This window comes from Jaculus jaculus, chromosome 1, assembly GCF_020740685.1.
Source record: "Jaculus jaculus isolate mJacJac1 chromosome 1, mJacJac1.mat.Y.cur, whole genome shotgun sequence".
Lineage (NCBI taxonomy): Eukaryota > Metazoa > Chordata > Mammalia > Rodentia > Dipodidae > Jaculus > Jaculus jaculus.
The window spans coordinates 257607443-257634079 of NC_059102.1; the positions used below are offsets into that span (position 1 = coordinate 257607443).

Below are 26637 nucleotides of genomic sequence, written 5' to 3' on the forward strand. Positions count from 1 at the left end.
GGTTTAGGTGGGACTTTGAGAGTCCAACGTGGGGGTTCCTCTGCCTCCTGAGTGCTGGGATTAAAGGCGTGCACACCACGCCCAGAAACCAGTCTTAAAGCAAGAACAGATAAACGAGTACGTCTATACAATGCAATAGCACACAGCCAGTTAAGGGGAGAAACACGTATGTGCTACAGGAGCCTTGAAATTATTGTGCTAAGTAAGAAAAGTCAGACACAAAAGGTCACAAATTATATGATCCAATTTAGATGCATGCCCTTAATAGTGAAATGCAGAGATGCAATGTAGATGGATGAGTGTCCAGGGTGGGGAGCTGGAGGAATGGGAACAACTGGTCAGGGGCACAGGGATTCTGTTTGAGAGGATGGAAATGTTGGGAATCAGTGGTGAGGGCTGAGCGACACTGGGAGACCAGGAAACGGCTGAGCGACTGAAACCAGTTAAAATGGTTAGTTTTATATTGTGAATTTTTTTTTAAGTTTTTTAAAATTTATTATTTATTTTGTGTGAGAGAGAAGGAGAGAGGGAGAGAATTGATGTACCAGGGCCTGTAGCCACTGCACTCAAACTCCAGACACATGTGCCACCTTGTGCGTATGAGTGACCTGGTGTGTCTGTCTTCCGTGGGTTCTGGAGAGTTGGATCTGGGTCCTTAGGCTTTACAGGCAAGCACCTTAACTGCTAAGCCATCCCTGCAGCCAATATATTGTGAGAATTTTAATTCAACAAAAACAGATAACAAGTTACCCAAAGTCATTCCCTCTCCAAGGGGCCACTTCTCAGGAACCAGCAACTTGGAAGTAAACCTGGCACGCCTAAGGTCTTTGGAGACCATGGGATACATATTTCCTTTGACTGACTATATAATTGAAGAATAAAACCAACACCACCACCACCACATTAAGCTATAAACTCAGATAAAATAAAATAAATCAAGTATGAGGAAGTATTATAATACTCTCAAGTATGAATTTTTTCTGCCTTTATGGTTTGTCAAGGGAATAACCATCTCATCTCTTGGTCACAGTTAGGAGCTGCTAACTTGCCTGCCCATTAGAGTGTGTACAACTTCCAGTCCTCTACATGTTCAAAAGGGATAGATTAAATGAATGAATGAAACCATTATCATAATGTGTGTGTGCTTGCATGCTCTACTGTAAACTGTGTTCAAATATTTTTGCCAATTTTTTAAAGAAAAGTCTTTCTTAAGCTGGGCGTGGTGGCACACACCTTTAATCCTAGCACTCGGGAGGCAGAGGTAGGAGGATCACTGAGTTTGAGGCCACCCTGAGAATGCAGAGTGAATTCCAGGTCAGCCTGAGCTAGAGTGAAACCCTACCTTGAAAAACCAAAAAAAAAAAAAAAAAAAAAAAAGGTCTTTCTTTTTTTTTTTGGTGGGGGGGGGAGAGATTTGGTGCACCAGGGCCTCAGCCACTGTAATCAAATTCCAGATGCCTGTGCCACCTGGTAGGCATGTGCAACTTTGTGCTCACCTTTGTGTGTCTGGCTTACATGGGATCTGGATAGAGTTGAACATGGTCCTTAGGCTTCACAGGCAAGTACCTTAACTGCTAAGCCATCTCTCCAGCCCAAGAAAAAAAAAATTATTTATTATTTTTGCAAGCAGAGAGAGACAACAGGGAGAGAGAGAGAGAGAGAGAGAGAGAGAGAGAATAAGAATGGGCACAGCAGGGGCTCTAGCCATTGCACACTAACTCCAGACACATGTGTCCCCTTATGCATCTGGCTTTATGTAGGCACTGGGGAATTGATCCTTGGTCTTTTGGTTTTGCAGGCAAGTGCCTTAACCAGTAAGCCATCTCTTCAGCCCCAAGAAAAGTTTTTATTTTAGAAAGAAAAAAACAGGAATGACACCAATGCAATCTTGTCCTCCTATCCGTCTAACTGGGGAAAGCTTTCATCCTCCAGCCAGCGCCACAGGAACACCTCAGCCAATGGGACAAGCCCAGCCTATTGCTGCTGTTTTTAAAGACAAGAGCTAGGACTGGTGGAGAGGGCAGAGGAAGAGAGCCTTACTCGCTAAAGTGAAGTCCTTCATCCTGATGAAACATAATCTCCCTCTCCCCAAACAACTTCATTCTTGTCAGTAGATCTGAACTGCAAAACAAATGTAATCATTATTATGCTTTAATTTTTTTCAAACAAATTTGTGGAATTTTAAAAATTATATAAATACATCATATCTCCAATTTTGCCTCTCAGCCCTACAAAACCTAAAATATTTACTATCTGGTTCCTGTGACTTGATTGTGGGTAATACTCCCCAAAGGCCCATGTGTTAAAGGTTTGGTTCCCAGGATGGTGCTTCTGGGGGGCAGTGCAATGAGACATGGGGTGCCTAGTGAGCTGTCTTTGGGTCATTTGGAGGCACACTTTTCATAGTGACTGTGGAATCCCAGCGTCTTGGTGTGTCTGCTTCCTGGCTAGAGACGGACCTGAGCTGTGCTGTGATGTGCTCTCAGCAGAGGCCCAAACCCATGGGCTCCTGATCTAGGACTCAAATCCCTGGAGCCACGAACTATACTAATCTTTACTCCTTGTAAGTTAATTGCTTCAGGCACTTCATTGTAGTAAAGCGAAGCTGACAGACCCTGGCTCTTCATAGAAATCCTTTTCCTTCCTTCCCTCTGTTTTGTGTGTGTGTATACACACACACACACACATATAAAACCTGAGAGAGTGGGAGAGAGAAAGAGAATGAGGACTGAAGGGATGGTTTAGCAGTTAAGGTGTTTGCCTGCAAAGCCAAAGGACTCAGTTTCGATCCCCCAGAACCCACGTAAGCCAGATGCACAAGGTGGCACGTGCTTCTGGAGTTCATTTGCAGTGGCTGAAGACCCTGGTATGACCATTCTCTCTATATATCTGCTCTCTCACTCTCTCAAATAAATAAAATAAATTTAAGAGAAAAAAAGAAAGAGAGAATGGGCACATTAGGGCCTCTCTTCTAGTCACTGCAACTGAACTCCAGACACATGCACCACCATATGCATCTGGCTTACGTGGGTATGGGGAAATGAACCTGGCTCCTTAGGCTTTGCAGGTAAGTGCCTTAAATGCAATGCCATCTTTTCAGCTCTTGTTTGTTTTTTTCACTTTCCCTCTTTCCTGGGTTTCCTTCTCTCCACCCAGATATAAATATCTATTTTTTGTCTGGCTAATGTCTGACTGAAAAACTTATTCTAAGGTCCATGGCAAAGGGGAAATGGGTTGAAACTTCCACATGGTGGAGCACCTCCCTCCTTCACTTAATGGAAGGGTGACCTTTTAACTACAGTCCATTCTATTACTGTGATCAGTTTATCCACAGTGGGGGGGGGACTCTTCTGGGGACATATAATCTCAGGAGAGCACAGACACAGATGATGAAATGGGTCATACTTTCATCCAACTCCTACATGCAATGGACTCTCTTTAACCATCTCTTCCTTAAAATTCATTTGTGTTTTGCTTTGCTTTTTCAGGTAAGCATGCATATTTCATACTGAGTGGAGTTCATGTGATAAAACACTTGCATTAATGCCTCAGACAGTTAAAACATCCTTTTCTAAAATTTCACTCTATTAAATATTAAACACAAATGAAAAATACCCCTGTGCTCAAATATCACTGTATTATGCTATTTCTTTTTTCTTTTTGGTTTTTTGAGGTAGGGTCTCACTCTGGCCCAGGCTGACCTGGAATTCACTATGTAGTCTCAGGGTGGCCTCAGACTTATGGCAATCCTCCTACCTCTGCCTCCCAAGTGCTGGGATTAAAGATGTGCACCACCACGCCCATCTTTTATGCTATTTCTTTTAAGTATTTTACTTATTTGAGAGAGAGAGAGAGAGAAAATGGGCATGCCAGGACCTCCAGCCTCTGCAAGCAAACTCCAGACACATGTGCCACTTTGTGCATCTGGCTTAGGTGGGTTTTGGGGAATTGAAAGTCCTTTGGCTTTGCAAGCAAATGCCTTAACCACTAAGCCATCCTTTCAGCCCCTTTATAAAAGTTTCATTATGCTATTTTAATTAAGCTATAAATCATAACCTTATATTTTCTCTTCTTAAAAATATTTTTATTTGTATTTATTTATTAGAGAGAGAGAGAGAATGGGCATGCCAGGGCCTCTAGCCGCTGCAAACGAACTCCACACACATGCACCACTTTGTGCATCTGGCTTATGTGGATCTGGGGAATTGAACCTAGGTCCTTTGGCTTTGCAGGTAAGTGCCTTAACCACTAAGCCATCTCCCTAGCCCATGTTATTCTTTAAAAAAAATTTTTTTAAGTCAGGTGTGGTGGCACTTGCCTTTAATCCCAGCACTCGGGAGGCAGAGGTAGGAGGATTGCCGTGAATTCAAGGCCACCCTGAGAATACATAGTGAATTTCAGGTCAGCCTGGGCTAGAGTGAGACCCTACCTCGAAACCCTCCTCCCAAAAAAAGAAAGAATAAATGGGGTGGGGGTGGCTAGAGAGATGGCTTAGTGGTTAAGGTCCTTGCCTGGGAAATCAAAGGACCCTGGAGTTAATTTGTAGAGGCTGGAGGCCCCGGTGCATCCATTCTCTCTCTTTCTCCCTCTCTCAAATAAATACAATAAAGTAATAAAAAAGATATTTTAAAAACACAAAAGGGGGCTGGTGAGATGGCTTAGCGGTTAAGCGCTTGCCTGTGAAGCCTAAGGACCCCGGTTCGAGGCTCGGTTCCCCAGGTCCCACGTTAGCCAGATGCACAAGGGGGCGCACGCGTCTGGAGTTCGTTTGCAGAGGCTGGAAGCCCTGGCGCGCCCATTCTCTCTCTCTCCCTCTATCTGTCTTTCTCTCTGTGTCTGTCGCTCTCAAATAAATAAACAAAAAAAAAAATTTAAAAAAAAACACAAAAGGCTTTGATTGTATAAGATAAATTTATTATACTTCATTAAAATCAAGACTGTGTTGGGCTGGAGAAATGACTTAGCAGTTAAGTGCTTGCCTGTGAAGCCTAAGGATCCTGGTTCCAGGCTTGATTCCCCAGGACCCATGTTAGCCAGATACACAAGGGGCGCACGTATCTAGAGTTCTTTCACAGTGGCTGGAGGCCCTGGCATACCCATTCTCTCTCTCTCTCTATCTGTCTCTTTATCTCTCTGTCACTCTCAAATAAATAAATAAAAATAAAACAAAAAAATTAAAAAAAATAACTGTGAAAAAAATCAAGACTGTGTTTATTTTAAAACATTATACATAAATCTAAAGCAGGCTGCAAAGAGGTAGAATATATTCATAATACATACTGTGAACAACATTCAGAATATATTAATAATCCCTTCATATCCATTACAAGAAACCACCTCAAAAGCAGGAGATGCAAACATCCATTGGGATAGCCAATAAATATCCAGGAAAATATTCTCATCCTGATTAGTAATCAGGAAGATGCAAGTTAATGATTAAAAATGATTTTTATACCCATTGGGATGGCAGTATGCCCATGCTATTCCCTAAGCTTTTAAAATATATTTTATTTATTTATTTCAGAGCAAGAAAGAGCAGAGAGAGAGAGAGAGAGAGAGAGAGAGAGAGAGAGAGAGAGAGATGGGGGGAGGGAGAATGGGTTCACCAGGCCCTCCAGCCACTGCAAACGAACTCCAGGCACAGGTGCCACTTTGTGCATCTGGCCTACGTGGGACCTGAAGAATTGAATCTGGGTCCTTTGGCTTTACAGGCAAACACCTTAACTGCTAAGCCATTTCTCTAGCCCTCCCTAAATTTCCAATAGATATAAAGCTTTGATTTTTGCCTCTGCTGAAGACCTATTATTTTACATAGCCAAGGACTCTAAATTTTGCTTTGAAAGTGGAAATTAAATTTATATGTGAGTGTGTGTGTGTCTTCTTTGTAGCCTTGTGTGTTGTTTCTGGCTCCTTCATATGTTGAAATATATTTATGTCCTTCTTATATAAGCCCTCCAAAATACAAGGCTTAGAAGAACTATTACTAAGCTAGTGCCCATTAAACTAGAATTGGTAGTGTGTTCAATGTTCTTAGTAGTATCTTTTTTTTTCCCTTGGTTTTGTGAGGTAGGGTCTCACTCTAGCCCAGGCTTACCTGGAATTTACTAAGTAGTCTCAGGGTGGGTTTGAACTCATGGCAACCCTCCTACTTCTGCCTCCCAAGAGCTGGGATTAAAGGTGGATGTGACACCATGCCTGGCTTTAATAGTATCATAATTATTCTTGTGTGTGTCTGTGTGTGTGTATGCATGTGCACATTTATGTTTGGATGCCAGAGACTGATGTCGGGTGTCTTCCTTAATGACAAATTGAACCCAGAGCTCACTGATTGTGCTAATCTACCAATTTGCTCTGGGATCCCTGTCTCTGCCTCCTGACTTCTGGGATCACAAACTGACATTTATGTGGGTTCTGAGGATTTGAACTCTGGTCCTCACACTTGGGCACATGACTTAATCCCAGCACTTGGGACGCAGAGGTGGGAGGGTTGCTGTGAGTTCAAGGCCAGCCTGAGACTACGTAGTGAATTCTAGGTCAGCCTGGGATACAATGAGACCCTACCTCGAAAAAATAAACAAACAAAAACTTTGTGCAGCTATGTAGTAAGTTTAAGGCCAGCCTGAACTAAATGAGACCCTGCCTCAAAAAAAAAATTACAACTGGGCTGGAGAGATGGCTAAGCAGTTAAGGCACTTGCCTGAGAAGACTAAGAATCCAGGTTCATTTTCCCAGTTCCCACGTAAGCCAGTTGCACAAGGTGGTACATGCATCTGGAGTTCATTTGCAGTGGCAAGAGGCCCTGGTGTGCCCATTCTCTCCCTCTTTCTCTCCCTCCCTCCCTCCCTCTCTCTCTCTCTCAAATAAATAAATAAATAAATATAAAAAAATTACAATTAGCCTTATGAAAAGTGACTTTATCAAGCACTTATTTTTTCTCTTAATTGTGTCTTTTATTTTCTTAATGAAATTCTGTTAACTGTAGTCTGTTGACATCCTGCAGAAGTACAATTTCTAACAAAATAACCTGATCAGTATTTTTTTTAATGCTGGAACATCATCCCCAAGACCTACAGAATTAAATTCAAGAATGGTGTCTAGGTGGGCGTAGCCTATGAGCCGTCTCTTCACCCATGGATATTTTTCAACAACAAAAATATTGTATTTGAGCCAGGCATGGTGATGCATGCCTTTAATCCTAGCACTCGGGAGGCAGAGGTAGGAGGATCCCTGTGAGTGTGAGACCACCCTGAGACTACAGAGTGAATTCCAGGTCAGCCTGAGCTAGAGTGCGACCCTGCCTCGAAAAATAAAAAAAAAAAAATCAGTATATTTAAAATGATGTGTGTATTTCAAGAATTAACATGAAGCTAATGGTCTCTACTAAGTGGTCTGGAGAAGGCTGAGCATTTGTGTGGTCTGCTGGGTCCCTGTACAATTCTGAGTCTTCCTTACCATATGTGAGGCTGGATCATTCCTGTCTGACCTAGAACATTCTCCACTGGTTTCCTGAGGCTTTTTTTTTTTAATGGAAAATTTTAAAGAGAAGTTTGGAGGTAAAGGTTCTTGTGTGTTGACCTTAGCATCCCTATTGGGGAAATCTGTCCTTGGGGGAAAGACATGGTCTTTGCCATACTGAAGTCAGAGCAACTGTGATTAGCCACATGGGACCCTCACAAGATGGAACCTATTAACCTAGCAGAAGGGGGGGAGGTCACCAACCCTCACTGTGGTTCCAGATATTCTCTCATGCCTTCTTCTTCAGCTGCACATGGTCTTGGGAAGCGCTAAAGTGTTTAGAAGGTGGGAGATTGACTGTTGTAGACCACTCCAGCAATGCAGCTTTCCCAAGACCTCTCCTATGCTGAAGTGGGCTCCTTGGTTATGTAGCTGCCCAGGCCAATTATGTTCCTGTGAGTAACTTCTCACCTATGCTCCTGGAACACCTCACTCCTGCTCCTTTAAGCATCCCTAGTAAACTCACTGGCTCACTAAGCTACACTTGGTTGCAGTAGTTTCTTTGGTCTGACATTGCCTGGTCTCAAAGACACCCCCCGAACCCCAGCTGAGAAGGTGAGAGCTAACAGGAACTGGGAACTCCAAGTGCACCCTCATCAGGCAGCTGGTGTAGATCCAGGGTGGGTGACGAGCAGGACACAAACCACAATCACAATCAACATAGAAGAAAACGTTGTCATCTAGCAAAAGGGATGGCTTCTAAGGCATCCTGGAGAGTGCCTTCCAGAATATTCTGCCAAGGTTAGGTAACAACAGGCTTTCGTCTTAGCTTCTATGTCCCCATTTTTAGTTGTTTGCTTGGAGGTGCCATGGTAACCACAATGCCACAATGGAACACTCTTCCTGAGGCACATAAGAAACCCTTCTGCAGAGCTCTGCCGTGTCAGGACACAGTGAGTTCATTTTCCCTCTCGGGGAAGAAGTTCACGGAAGAACGCAGGGAACCATCCTGAGGACAAGAGAAACATCCGGTGTCATGAGCGGAGCATGGTGACTTTAGAAGTGCGTTCAGGCACTCCTGAGGTCGTGGGGGTGGAGGTCGAGGTCACCAAGGTGTTAGCCTGGTTAGGTATGATGGTCCTGAACTGAAATTCCAGCTTCACAATTTCGTTGCTGTGTGGCCTTGGGCCTGTAAATTATCTCTGTGCGTCAGTTTCGGACTCTGTAAAATGGGGGTTATGAATGTGTCTGCGTCCTAAAATGAGTGTACGGGTGAAGTGAACGCAACACCAGGGCTGTTACTAGTGAACAGACATCCCAGCATGATTTCATCCAGCAGTTTTAACGTGAGAGGTGAAATCACAGTGCAGACATTGGATCCCAGGTGGGCTTCCACCCAAGCCCTCCTTTTTCTCTCAGCAGTGTTTTATGGCTACAGAATTACAGCAAGGGTTGGGTTCTATGAAATCAAAAATCAACTCTTTTTAGAGACCTAACTCTCTGGAGCATCCAGGGCTGTGGGCTGCTTTGAAAGGAAAACTGGAAAAAGCAGGCTGCCTTTTGTCCGGGGGCCGTCTCCCCAGCTGCTAGCCGAACCTCAGAGTTAGCTACTTTCTGCCTCCTTTGCCGCATTGGACCGAGTGCTGAAGATGTGACAGGTCAGTCTCTGGCATTTGGGGATCTGTTCGGGGGCTCTGACACGGGAGACCACCCATTTGGGGGTGGGGGAAGGGCGTTGTGCACACAGGTGGTGGAGCCCCGGTCTTGTGTCCTCCCAGCTGCCCATGGTGCAGGCTGCGCTCCTCTCCTGGCATGGCGGTGATGGCATGGCTGCTGCTGCTGCTCTCCGTGTCCCACTCGTCATCGACCAGTGAGTGTGGGGCTTTCTTCCCGGGGCCTTTCAGGGCCACTCAGGGGGTCATCCGGGAAAATGAAGTGGCCCTTAATGTTCAGAGAGGGAACTCGGGGTGGTGGTGCTGGGGGGAGATAGTTTATAGCTCTTTACTCCGTGTGGCGCAATATTATCTACCAGGCAACATAGATAATATGGGTCATGAGCATATGGGAAACTGGTTCTGAACCTTATGTCAGGGCTCATTGTGAGGACAAAATGCAGTTAGGAAAATCAGCCTTAGGCTGCTGACTGGCCCATTGGGCAGAGGGGTCAATGTGAAGCCTCCCTTCACCCCTCAGCCCCACCCACCTAGGGAACATTGCTGGTCTGCAGCTTGTGACCCTGATCCCAGCGTTGGCCTCTTCGTGGTACAAGTGCTAGCTACCACAGTGCCTCCTCTCCAGCCTGCACGCTGCTGAGGACTAAGCTCCAGCCTAGAAAAGGGCAGGTGGAGAGGGGACAGCTGACCTCACAGCTTCTGTGCAACTCGCTGCCATTCTCACAGCTCCACTTGCCTGTCTGGGGTTAGATGGGAGATGAGAATGCACAGACGCACACATGGGTACAAAGACCCTGGACCTACCCCAGCTTCTTCCAGCCCTACGCCAAGAAGACCAAAGAACATTCAAAAATACAGGAAGGGTCTTTCCCCCTCAACAAGCCACAACCAAGGGAGCCCTCTGGAACAGATTTCTCATTGTAGTACTAGCTGTAGGACCTGGGCCTGGCACCTGTGAGCTACATCCCCTGTCCATCACACATATTCTTGGGTTGGGTAGGATCATTTAATTTAGGTGTGTCCAACCTGGGGACCACGGGCCACATACATCCCAGGATAACTATAACCCACAGCCCAGTACATTTGTGGATAACAATGCATGACACATTTTCAAAAGGGGGCTCAAGAGATCTTTCAGTGGTTCAGGCATTTGCCTGCAAAGCCTAACGACATGGGTTCAATTCCCCAGTACCCACGTAAAGCCAGATTCACAGTGGTATTTGCATCAGAAATTCATTTGCAGTGGCTGGAGGCCATTGCACACCCATTTATTCTCTCCTCTCTTTCTCTTCTCTCTATCTCTGTCTGTTTGCAAATAAATTTTAAAAAAAATAAGAAAAGAGAGGGAGAAACTATTTTTAAAATGTTGAACTTTCCTAGGTTAATACCTCAAGTTGTAGGTGGCCAGTGTCCCAAGAGAAAAATCTAAGCATGGGGGCTGGAGAGATGGCTTAGCGGTTAAGCGCTTGCCTGTGAAGCCTAAGGACCCTGTTCGAGGCTCCATTCCCCAGAACCCATGTTAGCCAGATGCACAAGGGGGCGCAGGCGTCTGGAGTTCATTTGCAGTGGCTAGAGGCTCTGGAGTACCCATTCTCTCTCTCTCTCTCTGCCTCTATCTCTCTCAAATGAATAAATAAAAATTGAATAAATTTTTTTAAAAAAATCTAAGCATAGGCAAGGAAACCTGTCATTGGTGGCCCCAGAAATACTTTTGTGGCCTTCGGCACATCACTTTGCTGACAAATCACTTGTCATTGTTTTAGCAAAGTCTACGAGGGTCCATGAATTGAGATGTTTGGTTATAGGATACCCCATAAAGCATGAAGTCCCCTGAATTCTCCTAACGACAATACTGTAGGTGACAATGGACTCTACGGTGTCATGGTTTGGAAACACGTCTTTGGTGCTGACGCTGAAGCTCTCCACCATGGAGGCCCTGCCAAGCTTCATGCCTCCTCCTCTGTATACTCTGAGCACACACACTCCCTGTGTCATGTCTCCTCTGTGACCATCACTCGTTTGCATGTCACATTCCTACAAGCTTCGTTCAGCCCAATACCTGGCAAGGCTGTGCCTAGGTGACCGAACGGACTTAAAAGCAGCTGCCAGGCTGCTGGAACACCCAGCACGTGGCATCTGTGACACAGGGCCACAGACAGAGAAGCAAGACATTCATTGGGAATTGCAGTTTGGGGTTTCCAGAATCATCTGTCCTGATCTGGGGCTTAGCATTGTCAGTCATGAAAATATAGTTTGCAAAGCATTTTCCAATCATCTCACCTCATGACCTTTAAACAATGTGATCTTTATGCAGGCTAACTTGACTTTGGACTCTGACCTATATCTCTGCCCCTCCCAAATACACACTAGGGTTCACCCTAGGGAACTTTTAGCCAATGTAGTGCCCAGGAATTCTGACAGATGAGGTATGTTGTCAGGGTCAAGAGTCTCTGCATCTGACTTTGCTTGGGTAAGGAGACAGGGAGCCTGGGAATGAGGCCTGTGGGCTTAAGAACTCATCAGAACCAGGCATGTTGACTGGAGGGACACAGGGAAGTGGAGAGGAAAATGGCCCATGGAGTTACCATCTTGTTACAATAGTGCCTGGAAAGTGGAGGCTTAGCCCATCCAGAACTTTAAGGGAGCCAAGTGCCTTCCCTTTCCTTCCTTCCTTCCTTTTTTCCATTCCTCCCTCCCTTTCTCTTCTCTTTCCTCCCTCCTTTCCCCTCTCTCCCTTTATTCCTCCCTCCCTTCCTCATCAAGTACATTTTACTTTCTTAAAATTTTATTTATTTGCGGGGGCGGGGAGGGGAGAAAGCGAATGGGTGCACTGGGCTTCTTGCTGTGGCACATCAGCTCCAGACACATGCACCACGTTGTGCATCTGTCTTTATGTGGGTACTGGGGGACTGAACCCAGGTTGTCAGGCTTTGTAATCAAGTACTTTTAACTGTTGAGCCATCTCCCCAGCATACATAAAAACTGGTTCCACTCCTTCCCAACTTGAGGGGCTCAGGGTCTTCCTATTCTAATAGTCTTTATGCTCCATGATTATAGAACCTTTAAAAACACAGGTCAGGGGCTGGAGAGGTGGCTTGGTGGTTAATGCACTTGCCTGAGAAGCATAAGGACCTAGGTTGGATTCTCTAGTACCCACTTGGCCAAATGCACAAGGTGGTGCATGCATCTGGAGTTCATTTCCAGTGGCTCACCCATTCTCTCTGTCTGCCTCTAACTTTCTCTCTCTCCCATAAGTAAGTAAGTAAATAAATAAATAAATAAAATATTAAAATGTAGGACAAAACAGGTCTATTCTGGACCAATCCCAAGCTGGCAGAGGAAGCATGTCAGTCAAAACCCTAATCAACATGGGACTCTCACAGGAAACGAAGTCCAAGTGGCCCAGGAGATGGTTCAGCTGGGTAGTCTGGAAGGCAGAGGTTGAGCAGGGTGGCTGGGGTGGGGGTGAGACAACCTTCACCGGAAGGACCTATTAGTTCCTCCCCAACAGGAAGACAGCGGGTGATGAACTGGCAAAGCCCTTTGGCTTATGAATCAGGTCATTTATTTAGGCACCATGGTAGCTGCTAGGGACACATTAATAAGCACAAGAGACCTGGTGGGAGGACTCATGCATGCCAACAGCTTGTTGGGTGTGGGGGGGGGTGTTATGGGGAGCAAGGGTACATTCGAGGCCTAGTAGTGTGACTGGAACACAGAGGGTAACAAGTCAAGAAGATGGAGTTTGGACTCCTCTGCAGTAGCCCCATATGCCACCAGCTGTGTGTCCTGGACAAGGGCTGCCGGCTCAACAGCCGAGTCTTTCCACCCAGAGCTGAGAGCACAGTGCCCACTCCTCAGGGGCTCTTGGGAGAATGCTGGTCCTGCTCACACTGCTGGACCTCAAAGCCCTTTTACTCTCTTAAAAAGTAGCCACCCCCAAGAGGATTTGCTTATGGGGCCATATTGTTCATAGTTATCATAATAGAAGTTAAATGAAGAAACATTTAAACAGAAGGTTCCACAAGGTCACACACTCTGTAGTCCATCAGAATGGTGATGATATTATAAATCTGGAAAATTCCTCCATACACTAGTGACAGAAAGAGAGCAGGGAAAGCGAGTAACAGTTTTACCTTTGCAGAAAGGGTCTGGAACAAACCCAGAGGTTAGCGTCTGCTCATGTACTGAAAGATGCCAGACCTGGCCTAGCACATAGTCCACCCACTCAGCAAATGGGAATTGGCATCAAAAGTCTAATGGGCCTTCTAGGTTCAAAGATGCCGCCAAACACCTTTTATGTGGAAGGTTCCTTAGGACTGGAAAAAAGTCAGGATAGTGGAATCAGCGACCAGCAAGACAGCCAGCCAGCAGAAGAGGGGTCCAGGGTACGGAGGTGCCCACAGGGGTTAGCTCTTTGCCTGGCAGCGAGGCCTGCGCCCTTCTTGCAGATTGCGGCATACAAAAAGCCAACCTTGTGGACCAGTCAGAGGAGAACCTGGTGGGCATCGAGGAGTTCCCCTGGGTGGTGTCGGTGCAGGACGTGCTGTACACTCACCTGGCGTTCGGCTGCATCCTCAGCGAGTACTGGATCCTCAGCATCGCCTCGGCCTTCCAGAACAGGTCAGTGGGGCAGCCTGGGGGCCGGGCCGGCTGCTTCTCAGAGCCCCCTCGCTTCTCCTGAGCCTTGCAGACCTGCAGTCACCACTTTCCAAAGCTCCTCTGCTCAGGGGACCGAGGGTGGCTCAAGTGAGCTGAGTCTTCCTCCATTGTGGTTTGCTGCGATCACACAGGGCAATGGTTATTTCCAGCAGGGGTCCTTAAGAGTAGCAGAGAAGCCTTTCTTAAGACTCCAACCTTGGGCAGCACAATTGTCACAGAGAAAATAGGGAGGAAATAGAGAAGCTTTGCAAATGTTTTCTTTAGAAGCGCACAACACAGGAGTTCTATTCTCAAGTGAATGTTTCTGTGTTCCCCAAATTCTGTACCATTAGTTAGCAAATGAAGGGGGAAAAAAGCATAAATATTATTAAGGGAATGGCTATTTTGGTATATATTTCTTAAAATGTTTTAATAAATATTTGTAAAATACTCCTCATATGACCCAGTGATCTCACTTTTGAGAATCAGCATTAAGAAAATGACACACATCATAAAGAAAGTAAATGTCAAGACTGGGCATGGTGGCACATGCCTATAATCCCAGTACTTGGGAGGTGGAGGCAGGAGGATCACCAATTTTTTTTTTTTTTGGTTGTTCGAGGTAGGGTCTTGCTCTAGCTTAGGCTGGCCTGGAATTCAGTCTCAGGGTGCCCTTAAACTCACGTCAATCCTCTTACCTGTGCCTCTCAAGTGCTAGGATTAAAAGGGAGTGCCACCACACCCAGCCAAGGATCACGAATTTAAGTCATCCTCACTACATAGCAAGTTCAGTGCCAGACTGGGCTACATGAGACCCTATGACGAACAAAACAAACAACAAAAAGTAAATGTTGGGCTGGAGAGATGGCTCAGCATTTAAAGCACTTGCTTGCAAAGCCTAGCGACCTGGGTTTGATTCCCCAGTGCCCATGTAGAGCCAGATGCATGGGGTAATGCATGCAAGTGTAATTTGTTTGCAATGGCTGGAGGTACTGGCACACTCATTCACTCTGTCTCTCTTCTGTCTCTTTTTGCTTGCAAATAAATAAATAACTTTAAAAAGCAAATGTCCAATTATTACACATATCTAAATTATGGAATACTTTCTTATTATGAATACTGTACATACTGTAATATATAAATAGGCTATGTCTATATGTGTGTGTGTGTGTGCGCACATATATATGTGTGTGTGTGTGTGTGTGTGTGTATGTATGTATGTATATGTAGATTTGATGGAGGGAGAAGTATAATTAGTTAATTGACTAAAGAAATTATAATGTAAACCCCTGATAAAATATAAAATATTCTTAGCTGCTGATTTTTAAAAATTATATATGTATGTGTGTGTGTAAGTAAGCCAGGGTCTTTTGTCCCTGCAAATGAATGCCACTTTTGGGGTCTGGCTTTACATGGGTGACTAGATAATCAAACTTGTGTCAACAAACTTTGCAAGCAATCACCCTGAACCAATCTCCCCAGACCCCTATTTATAATTTTTTTTTAAGAGAGAGAACAGATGTGCTAGGACCTCTAACCTGCTGCAAACCAACTCCATACACATGCACCCCTTGTGTGCATGAATGATGTTGAGCAGTTGCATCACTGTGTATCTGGCTACATGGGACCTGGAGATTTGAACATGAGCTCTTAAGCTTCGTAGGCAAATGCTTTAACCCCTAAACCATCTCTCCAGCCTTAAAATTTTAATTAAAAAAATGTAAGGGTATGAAAAAATATGGCTCAGTCTGTAACAGTGCTTGCCTTTTGGCTTCCTAGAACCCATGCTAAGTTGTTTGTTTTTTTTTTTTTTTTAGTTAGCATACAAAAATAATGGGTTTCACTGTGACATTTTCACACATTGTACTTTGTTCACACTTATCCTCCCATTACCCTTTCTTGCCCCTGCTCCACATTCCTGCTGATCACGATTTATATGTTTTATGTGGGTATGGTGTGTGTGTATGAACAGGCACATGCCAAGCCACCTCCCCGTGTGTAGAGGTCAGAGGACCACCTTGGGTGTTAGTCCTTTCACTATGTTTCTGCTTCTATAAATGCCAGAGTAGGTGGCCCATGGCCCATGAGCTTCAGGATTCTCCTGACTCTGCCGCCCAAGGCTATAGGTGCACTGGGATTATAGATACACATGCTACTTGTATCTGGCTTTGTGTGGGCTCTTGAGATTCAAACACTGGTCATCAGGTTTGTACAGTGAGCTCTTTAAACCACTGAGCTGCCTCCTCAGTCCTATCATTTATATAAAACATTTTTATTTTATTTTATTTCCAGGCAGAGAGAGACTGAAAGAGGGGGGAGGGAGAGGGACAAATGGGTACATTAGAGCTGTAGCCACCACAAAGGAACTCTAGACACATGTCCACTTTGTGCATCTGTCTTTTAGTGGGTACTGGGGTATCAAACTCAGGTCACTGGGCTTTGCAGGCAAGTGCCTCAACTGCTGAGCCATGTCTACAGCCCCATGATTTTTATTTTTAATTAGAACTCCATGTATAGAGGTGCATATTCATGAGGATATACAGATACAGTCATAAAGCTATACAGTGAAAATAGCTCCTGTCCTCCACCCCCAATAGTCATGAGTTTTCTTCCCTTGTGCCATTTCCTGTCACCAATTTCTTGGGTGTTTTGTTAAATAGTGCATTCCTGGGTATGTACACATTCATGTGTATAGCTATCTAGCAAAGGTGATTTTTATATCTATTGACAGAGCATTTTCTTTCCTTCCCTGTGTTAGTCAGGTCATATTGCCATAACAAAATATCAGAGTAGGTGGCTTAACCAACAAAAAAGAATTTCTTGAAATTCTGGAGAGCAGAAGTCCAAGATCAGAATGCTGGCAGGTTTGTTTTCTCCTTGTCTTTCAGCCTGTCACCTTCTACTGTCTCTTCACCTGGTCTTTTCTGTATGTGGGTATACCCACTATCCCTTCACCCTCTTTAAAGGACAACTGGTCTGGGGCTGAGGATATTGTTTAGTGGTTAAAGGCACTTGCTTACAAACCTTCCAGCCTGGGCTCAATTCCCCAGCCACCCATGTAAAGCCATGTAAGTGGTTTGAATGTAAATGGCCCCACAGCCTCAGTTATTTTTTATTAACATTTTATTTCTTTTTTAAAATTTATCTTAGAGAGGAAGAGGGCTGGAGAGATGGCTTAGCAGTTAAGTGCTTGCCTATGAAGCCTAAGGACCCTGGTTTGAGGCTAGATTCCCCGGGACCCACATTAGCCAGATGCACAAGGGTGCGCATGTGCCGGAGTTCATTTTGCTGTGGCTGGAGGCCCTGGCGCGCCCTTTCTCTCTCTCTCTCTCTCTCTCTCTCTCTCTCTCTCTCTCTCTCTCTGTCTGTTGCTCTCAAATAAATAAATAAATAAATAAATAAATAAATAAATAAATACTTTATCTTAGAAAGAAAGAGAGAGAGAAAGAGAGAGAATGGGCATGCCAAGGTCTCAGCCACTGCAATTGAACTCCAGATGCTTTCACTACCTAGTGGGCATGTGCAACCTTGTGCTTGCCTCACCTTTATGCATCTGGCTTATGTGGGATCTGCAGAGTTGAGTTGGGTCCTTAGGCTTTGCAGGCAAGCACCTTAACTGCTAAGCCATCTCTCCAGCCCAGCCTCAGGTATTTTGACTAAGCTTCCTACTCAGTCTCCAGCAGTCAGAGTCCTGCTGGAGGAGGTGTATCACTGGAGGCAGATCTTAAGTCCAGCCTATGGTGTGTTCAGCATCAGTTTGTGTTCTCTCTCTGCTGTGGATGTCTGAAGTACTGAGTCAGCATCTTCTGCCATGATGAAGTGCTCCCTGGAACCTGTAAGACTGAAATACACCCTTCCCTCCTATAAACTGTGTCTGGTTGGGTGTTTGTCCCAACAACAAGAAGGTAACTGCAACAAGCAAGGTACAAAAAGGACACAGGTTCAACTGAATTAAGCCCCACTCCTATAACGTTAGTTAGTTTTAAATCTAAACATGTAAAGACCCTATGCCCAAATAGTGTCACAGATTTTGGACATGATTCATTCTATAACATTATGCTATAGGCACCCCCAAATTCATGTTCTGCTTATAGCTCCTATGTTTTTTTTTTCTTTTGAGGACTTTCTAGTCATCATTTCACTCCACTTCACTCCCACCCTGGCTCCTGGTGTTAAAGCTTGCTGTGGCAAAACCTGACATCATTCTGACTTTATCCTTATAGGCAGGGAGACAAATCCTTGTATGCTCAGATGCCATGTCTACACTGTAACTCCAGCTTCCTGTTGTTGTCACCTCCTTTCATTTGCACAAGTCCCCTGGGTTACATAATAAATTCACAGCCAAATTCAGGATGACCTCATCTTTCTTGGTCTGACTATCCAGCTGTGCTGGATTCTCCCCATCTGTCCCCCCAGATCTACTCTCTACTCTTCCCCTCTGCAGGGTCTCCAAAGGTTCACTTGAGGTTTTTCTTATATTCTGGTTCCTGCTGGGTTTTTCCAATTGGCGCACTTAGAGAGGATGAGAAGGAGGGGAGAGTAAGGTCAGGGTTTTTGCTCCCTGACATATACTGCAGACTTGCTTCTTTCTTTGAGCTAGATAGCTCACTACACATAGTTCTATCTGACCACCCCTTTTCTTCACCCAGAGCCCAGATGTGGTGTCAGTGCCCTGTTGTGACTTTAGTCTGTGCCATACGATGCTTGCCCTGTGACCTGCCAAAAATCTTTGCAGAGTCATACTAAGCTCTCTTCATTCTACCTTATTTGAGCATGTTATCTGTTGCCTGGGTCTGAGGAATATGTGTCTCAGTGTTGATTATTTTTTATCATTCCTCTCCCCAGCCCCCAGGACAGACTAATCTTTCAAACTGTAGTCAAATCTTTTTTTATTTGAGAGAGAAAAAGAGGCAAATAGAGAGAATGGGAGCACCAGGGTCTATAGCCACTGCAAACAAACTCCAGATGCATGCACTACCTTATGCATCTGGCTTACATTGGTAATGAGGAATTGAGCCTGGGTCCTTAGGCTTTGCAAGCAAGTGCTTTGACTGCTAAGCCATGTCTCCAGCCCAAATCATCATCATCTTCTTCTACTTCTTCTTTTTTTGGTTTTTGGAGCTAGGGTCTCACTATAGCTCAGGATGACCTGAAATTCACTATGTAGTCTCAGGGTGGCATCAAACTCACGACAATCCTCCTACTTCTGCCTCCCAAGTGCTGGGATAAAAGGTGTGTGCCAACATGCCTGGCTCTAAATCTTCTTTTTAAAAATAGATCTGTGGGGTTGGAGAGATGGCTTAATGGTTAAGGTGTTTGCCTGCAAAGCCAAAGGACCTCTGCTCAACTCCCCAGAACCCATGTAAGCCAGATGTACAAGGTGCTGCATGCCTCTGGAGTTTGTTTGCAGTGGCTGCAGGCCTTGGCGAGCCCATTCTCTCTCTTTCAAATAGATAAATTAAAAAAAAAATAGGTTCATGTGTATGATGTGCATGCCACAGTGCATATGGCGGTCAGAGAGCAACTCTGAGAAGGCCGTGCTCCACCTTCTTTGAAACAGGGTCGCTCTCTTGTCACTGCAAATGAACCGCCAGGCTGCAAGCAAACGTCAGACTAGTTGGCCTGCAAGCATTGGGTTCTCTGGGCTCTGTCTTCCATTGTTGCAGGCACATTTGTACCACAGATGCATATCCTAGAAAACTGAACCCAGGCCAGCAGGATTTGCAGGCCAGCACCTTTAACTGCTGAGTCATCTCCTCAGCCCCTTACATCTTATTTTTGAAGAGTTTTCTTAAGTTATATCTTGAAATATATTCATGAAACATATTTTCTCATGAAGTATTTTTTGGTTTCATTATTTTGGCTACTTCTTTGTGGTCTATTGGCTGTCCTTGTACTGATATCTCTGTTGTTTTCTTCTCTATCCTTTAAAAATATTTGCAAATTTCCAGTTCATTTTGGTCATTTTTACCAGATTACCTTCTATGTTTCTAATTTGTTTTCTGTGGTCCCTGATCTCCATTAAGCTGCTTCTAACTTGGCCTTCATTTTAGTGGTTGGAGATGGTTTTCTCTTCTATCTACTTCTTTGCTTGAGAACCATCTCAACCAGCTTCTTCTGAGCTGGGTAGAAGTAGGTGTCATCTATAACTCCTTTTTTTTTTTTTTTGTCAGCCCTTTCTCTGAGGGTTGGATTCTGTCATGTCTCATGATTTTATGGTGTTTGCATTTACTTCTCATCCTCATAGTTCTCATAGTTGAATGATTCCTAAGAGAAGAAACAAAGAATACCAAACTTAACTCCATCACTATTACAACCAAACTTCTCTAAAGTACTGGCAAAGCATGTGGAAAGATGCTTGTGTTAAAATGTTCAGTGCTAAGAATAGGAGTCATGGTTACATGTTTGGTATAATTACAGCTATGCTTACAAAAAACTATTCAGGCTGGAGTGGTGGCTCAGTAGGTAAAAGTGCTTGCTTGCAGAGCCTGAAGGCCTGGGTTCAATTCCCTAATATCCATGTAAGCCAGCAGCACAATGTGGCACATTCATCTGGAATTCATTTGCAGGGGCAAGAGGCCCTCATGTGCCCATACCCTTTCTCTCCCACTCTTTCTTTCTCTCTTATTTTTAAAACTATTCATAGAGAAAAGGTTAACCAGCAATTACATTCTAACATACAACTTTTGAATGATGGGACAAATGGTGTTAAGACAAGAATATGCAAGAGACCCTGGTCTCACAAGAGAGAACAGAAGTGTAGAGCTTTGGAAAAGGTTTCCTGGAGACCAAATCCAAAAGCATGGATAAAAACTAACTCAGAGGACTGGAGATATGGCTTAGTGCTTAAGGCACTTGCCTGCAAAGCCAAAGGACCTTGGTTCAATTCTTCAGGACCCATGTAAGCCAGATGCACAAGGTGAGTTTGCAATGGCTGGAAGTCCTGGTGCACTCATTCTTTCTCTCTTTCAAATAAATAAATAAAAATAAAATATGAAAAACATTTAAAAAAAAAATAACCCAGAGAAGATGAGCTGAGTGAGTGTTTGGATTTGAGAAACATGGTCAATGGGAGAAGAGGTCGCTGTAAAGTTCCCTTGATGCTTTCACTTCTCTAGATTCCTTTGCTTTGTTCCCTGCAGGACGAACGCTATCGTAGTGGTTGGAATAGCTAACATGGACCCCAGAAAGATTGTTCACACCGAGTACCCAGTTAGCACCATCATCCTCCATGAGGACTTTGATAACTACTCAATGAGAAACAACATAGCCCTCCTGCAGACAGACTCGGCCATAAGTTTCGACAACCTGGTCCAGCCCATCTGCTTCCTGGGCACAAAGCTGGATACACCGCCTGTCTTGAAGAACTGCTGGGTGTCAGGATGGAACCCCACATCTGCAGTTAATGCAATCCTTATCCTGGAGGAGGCTGTGTGTGTGTGCTGTGTGTGGAATCATTACCCAATTGGTTGAAATTCCCAGTGCTTACCTTTCTGGGGCTTTTCTTGCAGTATATTCCACAGGGCCTTTTTCCTCTAGCGCCAGACCCAACCCTGAAGGGCAGAATTGGCAGCCTGCTTGACAAGGTGGCGGGGAGTATGAGGGGACATGATTTCTTAAATGAGAGCTGACTGTCCACTTGGCTAAACTGTTTCTGTCATTTTTAAGACTGAATGAAACAAGGAAATGAATGTTCTTTAGATGTGAAAGAAAGGTCAGTTCTCAGCCTGTTAACACATTCAAGCTCAAAACCAAGATAGTTTTTAGTAAGACTTCAGACACAGGTTCTAATTTCTATGAAGAAAAGGCAGCTATAGGACTATTTTCCATTCACTCCTGATTGGATGTGAGTTGCCGTGGTGTTGTCTGGGGGACTGCTTTCTTGTTAATAATTCTTGGGATCTCTGTTGCATGGTCCAGACAGGAAATTACATGACAATGAGTATCCTGAGGAGAATCTCCGTCAAAGATGTTGAACTGTGTCCTTTACGCAAACTCCGGAAAACAGGATGCGGCAGTCACACAGAACAGGAAACCGACTCAGTCTGCTTGGTAAGAATGTGGTAAAGTAAGTTAAATCCTGAAAGTCATCACTGGCCATGTCAAGGGGTCCTCGAACTCCTCACTGCAAGGAGAATTTCATGAAAGCAGGGACAATGACTTGGGATTTAAGGCTGTTTCTGGTGTAAATAACACTTGGCAGAAAGCAAGTGCTCAATAAAAAAAAAAAAAAAAAAAAAGCCCACTGATTGCTTGACTATAGTGGTGCATATGTGTAATTCCAGCACTCCAGAGGCTGAGGCAGAAAGATCATGAGTTCAATACCAGCCTGGACTACACAGTGAAATCTTGTCTTAACTCTCCATCCCGGAAAAACAAACAGAACAAAGCAAAACAAAAAACAGTTCAAAACAAAAGTCTGTTGAATGGGCTACCTGTAAGAAATTAAAGGAAAGCTGGGCGTGGTGGTGCACGCCTTTAATCCCAGCACTCAGGAGGCAGAGGTAGGAGGATTGCCATGAGTTTAAGGCCACCCAGAGATGACAGAGTTAATTCCAGGTCAGCCTGGACCAGAGTGAGACCCTACCTCGAAAAACCAAAAACAAACAAACAAAAAAAAGAAATTAAAGGAAAGATGTTTGGTAGGTTATATGCTTGCATGCAATTGCTATTTTAATGTAATTAAGCATGTTTGTCATGGATTTAAAAAATACATATTTAGGGAGAGAGAATAGATGCAGCAGGGCTTCCTGCCAGTACAAACAAGCTCCAGATGCATGCACCATTTTATGCATCTGGCTTTAAGTGGGTACAGGTGAACTGAACCTTGGCCAGAAGGCTTTACAAGCAAGTGCCTTTAACTACTGAGCAATCTTTCCACCCCCTTTTTTTTTTAAATTTTTATTAACATTTTCCATGATTATAAAATGTATCCCATGGTAATTCCCTCCCTCCCCACACTTTCCCGTTTGAAATTCCATTCTCAATCATATTACCTCCCCATTACAATCATTGTAATTACATATATACAATATCAACCTATTAAGTATCCTCCTCCCTTCCTTTCTCCACCCTTTATGTCTCCTTTTCAACTTACTGGCCTCTGCTACTAAGTATTTTCATTCTCACGCAGAAGCCCAGTCATCTGCAGCTAGGATCCACATATGAGAGAGAACATGTGGCACTTGGCTTTCAGGGTCTGGGTTACCTCACTTAGTATAATCCTTTCCAGGTCCATCCATTTTTCTGCAAATTTCATAACTTCATTTTTCTTTACCTCTGAGTAGAACTCCATTGTATAAATGTGCCACATCTTCATTATCCACTCATCTGTTGAGGGACATCTAGGCTGGTTCCATTTCCCAGCTATTATAAATTGAGCAGCAATAAACATGGTTGAGCACGTCCCTTTTTATTTTTATAGATGTTTTTTACAACTGTTAGAGATTTTGTGAGATGTCAAGGAAGACAGTAACTCAATAAAAAAAACTCCTGTGTGGTAGCTGCCCCCAAGTAAGATAGAGCCATTCCAGGGGCTCCTGGTCCTGGTCTGGGCTGCTTTTGCTTCAGATGTCACAGCTCCACTGGGTGACAGTAACCCACAAAGCCAGGCAATAGCCAGGGCCACCTATACCTACTACTGTGTGTCAGGGCTGTGTCCTAAATTCTTTTTCTTCCTTAAGCACTATTTAGATTAACTGGGGATGGGACTGGTAGAAGGATGGAGACTACACCATTCAGAGACCCAAGCACTCCATGCCTGAGGCAGACCTAATGGGTGTGGACAAGGATGTTCATCAATCCCAAGCAACCAGCCAAGAACTCTAAAATGCTATCTCTACCCTCTGCTATTTGGTAGTGTAGGTTGACACAGCAGATTGTGAAAAACTGAAATATCCCAAGTGCTGTGTGGGCTGCTTCCCTGGAGTGAGATGCATGAAATGAAGTCAGAATGCCCTACCTGAGCCTGGCCTTGGCCTTCTGAGAGGCTCCCAGGCATGATAGTGGCTTTGCGAAACACGCGAACCCCCTGCCTGCCCTGCTTACACAGTCTCCTCCTCCTGTTATTAGCTTCCTTAGCAAGGGGACGTGTACTGGGAAAGGACAACCTAGCCAGACCAAACACCCAGGTCTCAGACTCAGTCTTGAGTCTGTTCAGACTGTTTCCTGCTTCTGCTGTCACCCCTCTCATTCCTGTCTCCGTCCAAATAGCAAGGGCAGCATGTCACTGCCACACAGACCGCAGAGTAAAATTAGCCTTTCCTCCCTTCTTTGACCAAGAAGGACCAGGGTGTGGGGTGGGGCATGCCCACAGAGGCCTGAGGTGGGACAGCTAGGGCGAGTCATACCTGGTGGTTGTCATTATTACTTTTCCCCACTTTCCTCAACTTGCTGAAGAAATAGGATGGCCTTTTGTTGGCTTCAAGAGGATATAGTTAACCCTTCATTGAGTGCACCCTGTGCTCTGCATGCACCACAGGCCTTCACTATCCCTCCTTTGGCTGAGACAGAACTAGGTTGCTTGCCCAGAGTCACACAACTAGCTAAACATGTCAAGCTGCCTACTCACCTTGAGCGAGATAAGGTGTGTGTGGCAGAATTCCTGAGTTCCAGAGGACTGCTCTTTCCAGAGTGGGGATGGTATGGCAGGGCTAGTGAGCAAGTCGAGAAGCCAGGTGGGGTGGAAAACCCTGGGAGTCACCCAGGGAAGGTTTCTGGAAACCATGGTCCTTCTCTCTCTTCTCTACATGATGGGAAGCAAGTTAAGAAAGAAGAGTAGTCTAACACAGACAAATAGGAACCTTTCAGCTACTGCCAAGAGGGGGAAGAGTTTAGTCAAAGGACATGAAAACAAGAACAAGGAAGCTATGGGCAACCTGCCCAGTTTGGCCATCACTTGCATAATGAAAGCAAAAGTCACCTGCTGAAATTTGTGGTGGTGGCCATCTAGACTTAGAATAGTGCCCTGTAATTTGCCACATTTCCAGGGAGAAACAGTGCAAAACCTCCTAGAATGGGCAGTAAGTTGTACAAGGCCCTATTGAAAAAGAAGTGTTTCTGAGACCTAAGACCTTCTGTCCTCTGCCACAGGGGGAACCAGGAAGTCCCGTGATGTGCCAGCTGCAGCAGTTGGATCTCTGGGTCCTCAGAGGCATCGTAACCTATGGCGGTGATATATGCCCTGGCCTGTTTCTGTACACAAAGGTGGAAGACTTCAGTGACTGGATCATGTCCCAGGCTAAGACGGCTGGCCCTGGGCTAACCTCACTTCACCCCTGGGAGAAGTTGGTCCCTGTCCCCTATGATGAATCACATACTACAGTGACACAGACGATGTACTCTGAACTGGGCCATGTTGAACAGCCCCAATCCTACTCTCAAGAACAAAGGAGATCCACTGGGAACCCGTGGACAGAAGACAGCTCTAAAGATGGGCGAGACTTTAGGGTAAAGGGTCTGCAGGAATCAGACGGGCCTGAGGATATGTCCATCCCGCCCATGTACTATGACTACTATGGTGGGGAGGTAGGGGCGGGCAGGACTATGGCAGGTCAGAACAGACTGCATTGGCCTCAAGAAAGGGTCTTGGGGTCCCTTGTGCTTGTTTTCCTCAGCGCTGTGTAGCTAGGAGCTAACCTACCACCACGCTGAAGAGAAGGCTCAGAGCACAGAGTGTCAGACACTAGCTGTCCTGGTCTGGTGTCTGCTCTTGGTAGGTGCCACCTGAGCTGCCACAGGCAAGCCCCTGGCACACACTGGGCTGGCTGTCCCTCCTCTGTCCCACTCCCACATGTGGGAAAGTCACTTTCATTTGTGCCTATGGACTAAATGTAGGCTAACAAGTGTCAAACCCTTAGCGTGCCCTGTGGTTCTTTCAGTATTGATGGCTCCAGGGGACCAGGCTGAGAAGACATTCTCCACGGGCAGATGGGAACCTGAAGGTGTGGCCATTGGCTTGGCTGTTGGGGACACCAGGCAGTACACGGAATAGTGAACAGACCCCATGACTAGAAAAGAGCAAGAGTACTTTAATAGATGGCTTCTTGGTCTCCACATGCTCTGTCCCTGGTTAGCTCTCAGAGGAATCAGTCGTTTGCAGCTGCTCGTTGCTTGTTTTCATTTTATTCCAAGTCTTGCGGTAGCCTTTTAAGGACATCTGCAAAACAGAAAAAATAGGGAGGGGAACAAAGTCACTTAGGAAAAACTGAGCGTCTTTGTTTCAAACATCACCTCATCCACACCAGGCTGACATACAGATGACCCTGAGGGGTGATAGGGCCCTACTGTGCACAGGGCACCATGGGGTAGCATCTACCCAAAATGCTTGTTTAAAGAGTGTTTCTGTCCAGGGAAGGGAGATGTTGGGATTCTGAGTTGCTTCTCAGTTCCAACTGTGATGGACCTGAAAACCAAGTGACCACTTGGGGAAAGTAGAACTTGGGTCTAGAAGTGAAAAGTTCCCATTCCCCAAGCAGCTGGCTGGATTTTTATTTTATTTTATTTTTTTATTTGAGAGCGACAGACACAGAGAGAAAGACAGATAGAGAGAGAGAGAGAGAATGGGCCCACCAGGGCTTCCAGCCTCTGCAAACGAACTCCAGACGCGTGCGCCCCCTTGTGCATCTGGCTAACGTGGGACCTGGGGAACCGAGCCTCGAACCGGGGTCCTTAGGCTTCACAGGCAAGTGCTTAACCGCTAAGCCATCTCTCCAGCTCCCGGCTGGATTTTTAAGCTATGCCAATGATGTTTGCAAGGACTGGGGTAGTGGGGTCTAGGTGCTCTCCTCTTCAGACACCAGCACGCAGTTTCCACGTGACCCATTCCACAGGCTGCAGGATTAGTTACAAGTGCAAAGGCCCATGACAA

At 45.1% G+C, this 26637-nt stretch overlaps 2 protein-coding genes and 1 pseudogene across 3 annotated transcripts in view; 2 read left to right on the forward strand and 1 right to left on the reverse strand.

Annotated features, from left to right (window-relative positions):
• Nucleotides 1–748: 748 nt before the first annotated feature.
• Nucleotides 749–870, forward strand: LOC123457804 (annotated as a pseudogene).
• An 8397-nt stretch (nt 871–9267) lies between these two features.
• Prss54 (serine protease 54) lies at nt 9268–25394 on the forward strand. Its single transcript, XM_004663501.2, has 5 exons — nt 9268–9325; nt 13580–13751; nt 20912–21170; nt 21690–21821; nt 24861–25394. Exons 1-5 carry the CDS (start codon nt 9268–9270, stop codon nt 25392–25394), a joined length of 1155 nt encoding a protein of 384 aa, XP_004663558.1.
• Nucleotides 25395–25774: 380 nt separating this feature from the next.
• Ccdc113 (coiled-coil domain containing 113) overlaps nt 25775–26637 on the reverse strand; it is a 33578-nt gene continuing 32715 nt past the window's right edge. For both annotated transcript variants that reach the window (XM_045142179.1, XM_004663444.2), the window contains one exon: nt 25775–25926. In XM_045142179.1, coding sequence (XP_044998114.1) covers nt 25840–25926 — 87 coding nt within the window. In that variant the 3' untranslated portion in view covers nt 25775–25839. The remainder of the gene's footprint in view (nt 25927–26637) is intronic.

Excerpts from the sequence above, each read along its gene's own strand:
- Prss54 (XM_004663501.2), top strand. The coding sequence starts at position 9,268 with ATGGCGGTGATGGCATGGCTGCTGCTGCTGCTCTCCGTGTCCCACTCG. Across the intron at positions 13,752-20,911 it reads GCCTCGGCCTTCCAGAACAG|GACGAACGCTATCGTAGTGG; the intron begins GTCAGTGGGGCA and ends TGTTCCCTGCAG. Across the intron at positions 21,822-24,860 it reads AAACCGACTCAGTCTGCTTG|GGGGAACCAGGAAGTCCCGT; the intron begins GTAAGAATGTGG and ends CCTCTGCCACAG.